The sequence below is a fragment of the Aplysia californica genome, unplaced genomic scaffold (assembly GCF_000002075.1).
Source record: "Aplysia californica isolate F4 #8 unplaced genomic scaffold, AplCal3.0 scaffold00554, whole genome shotgun sequence".
Taxonomy (NCBI): domain Eukaryota; kingdom Metazoa; phylum Mollusca; class Gastropoda; order Aplysiida; family Aplysiidae; genus Aplysia; species Aplysia californica.
The window spans coordinates 179308-181848 of NW_004797824.1; the positions used below are offsets into that span (position 1 = coordinate 179308).

The following is a 2541-nucleotide window of genomic DNA, read 5'->3' on the forward strand; positions in this document are numbered from 1 at the left end:
GAGAGAGAGAGAGAGAGTTACAGATTCTGTGTACTTTTCTTCAAACAAACAAACAAGAAAAAACTGAGAAACTAACAACCCCCCCCAAAAAACCCAAAAAAAACAAACCCAGACAGCGTGGCTCCATAAATAATTGAACTGAGTAGGTGAGGAAGTTACACAACAGACAAACACTACTAAAAACAAAACAAAACATGACCAACTGACCTGTCTTTGTCAAAGTCTCGGCCAAAGAGGATGTTTTCTCGGGCTGTTCCGTTCATGATCCAAGGCTCCTGGCTTAGGAACGCCATCGAGCCAGACAATTTGATCTCACCTTCCAAAAGTTGCATCTGATGAACAGACAGTCTATTTTTGTAAAGATTTACTAAGAATTTTACGGCACTTGAAAAAAAGAAAGTCATGATAATACGTACATTAAGCGTCGAAGGGATAGACAATTTAGTTAAGATAAAGTAAGAGTCTTATGGCACTTGAAACGCAAATAGGTCATAAAATAAGTGCCGAATGGATAGACAATTTGTTTTAGTATAAATTTAGCATTTTCTTACATTAATTGAAACAGAAACAGGTTATATAATAAGCGGTGAGTCAATCTGGTTAATTTAAATTTAGTAAGAGCTTTTCGGCACTTCCAACACATATAGGTTATCTGATAAGTGACGAATGGGAAGACAATTGGCACAACTGGCATCAAGAACTACGCTAATAATAACAACAACAGTAGCAGAAAGGACAACAACAGTAACAACGAAAATAAGAACAACGACAACAAAAACAATAACAGAAAAGACTACAATAACAACGACGACAATTGATCATCATCATCATCATCATCATTATCATCATCATCATCATCATCATCATCATCATCATCATCATCATCACCAACACTGATAATGACAGCAGACAACAACAAGCATAGTTAGGTCAGAGTATTGAGTAATGCATCGACGATGAAAGTGTTGAATAGAAAAATAGATAACGAATCGTGCTATCTAACCAGTCGTGATTTTCATGAACGATAACAGCAGCAGAAAGGACAACAACAACACAACACAAACAACAATCAGAACAGAAATAACAAAAACAACAACGAAAACAACACCATCAACAACTAGTAAAAAGAAGTACATGATCACAAAAATTGGCCACTTGTTAGTTCTAGAAAAACCTAGATGGACTCACAGATGAAAACAATTAAAAAAGTAAAAATCAAAAGTAGCCTGCTCCACCATTACACGAAACAGCAACAACAACAAACTACCAACAATAGCAGTATAGACAAAACAACAACTACAATAACAATGACTGCAACAACAACTGCAAAAAAGAACACTTTTATAATGAAGCTTCTGGTCCCCTCTTTTGCAGACAGACACAAAAGAGAGCTCCCACCTTTTGAAATACCAGGAATATAGGTGTAACTCTATAAGGTCACAGCTGACACGTCAGATTTTATTATGCCCCATCTGCAGCGGACATTAAAAATGATTTGAAATGTGTCGATGTGGGCTTAAAATATTAGAACTTGCAATTTAAAAAATGAGTAAGAAGGTCGATGTGACTACGGTACTTACCCTGCCCAGGAAAGCAGCCAGAAGAGAACTTTTCCCGCTGCCCTTCATGCCACACACGCCCACAAGCTCGCCCTGAAAAATAAAACCAAACCGTGAGCTGATCGTCCGAGGGGTCATTTTATGGGCTCAACACCCATTCCAACCATCATCATAGCCTTTACTCACCCCCGTGCAGGGTATAGGCCACCAACAAACACTTTCCACATTTCCCTTTCCAGATATAGCCTCTTGATGTTATTCCATGTCTTCCCACTTTTCTGTACATCAAAGTCCGTGGCTCTTCTCCAGGCTCCATGCGGTCTTCCCCTTAATCTTTTCCCATTTCAATGGGAAGGTTGTTTAAGTCTGGGGCTCCGAATCTAACGTCTATCTACGACAGGATCTAGCTAGCCAAATGGGCGGAGAAGCTATAAAACTTCCAATAAGCAATCCAGCTTTAGAACGCCTCGTTGGGGATTTGAGCTAGGTTAACCCGCTTCAATATCCAGCATGATACCAACTGAGCTAACGGTGCGCCCGCAGTGGACTAACTAGGATAGATAGTTTGGGGTGAAAATAGAGAATTATTTCATTATCAACATAATAACGGTTTTTGGCAGCAGAGGGAAGCAAGATAGACAAACATGAAAGAGATGGAGAGAAAAGAAGTATGACTTATCAATGACATTCCCAACCCCCTCAATTAAATACAATAAAGTACAAGCGAAGACAAGAAGGGATAGATATCTTTTAAGGAACACCCGGCCTGCAAAAAATGAATAATTTAAGCCAAAGTTCTTCTGAGATGAGCGAAAGACACCTCCCCCCAAACCCTTTCTTCTTTTCCTACTACTTGAAGTGAAGCATAGCATGAAGGCTAGTTCTTTTGTTTGTGTTTTTGTAAAGTGTTTTACGGCGCTCGCAACTTCATAAGGTCATATGAGCGCGCGGGACACACCTAATATTTTTCAGTTGGTAGGAA

The 2541-nt window shown here is 39.2% G+C and overlaps 1 protein-coding gene across 1 annotated transcript in view; it reads right to left on the minus strand.

Annotated features, from left to right (window-relative positions):
- LOC101860598 (multidrug resistance-associated protein 5) overlaps positions 1-2541 on the minus strand; it is a gene marked incomplete in the record, with an annotated part of 52588 nt that overhangs the window by 20858 nt on the left and 29189 nt on the right. The window contains 1 exon segment of the mRNA XM_035971998.1: positions 208-332. Within this exon segment, the coding sequence (XP_035827891.1) occupies positions 208-332 (125 nt within the window).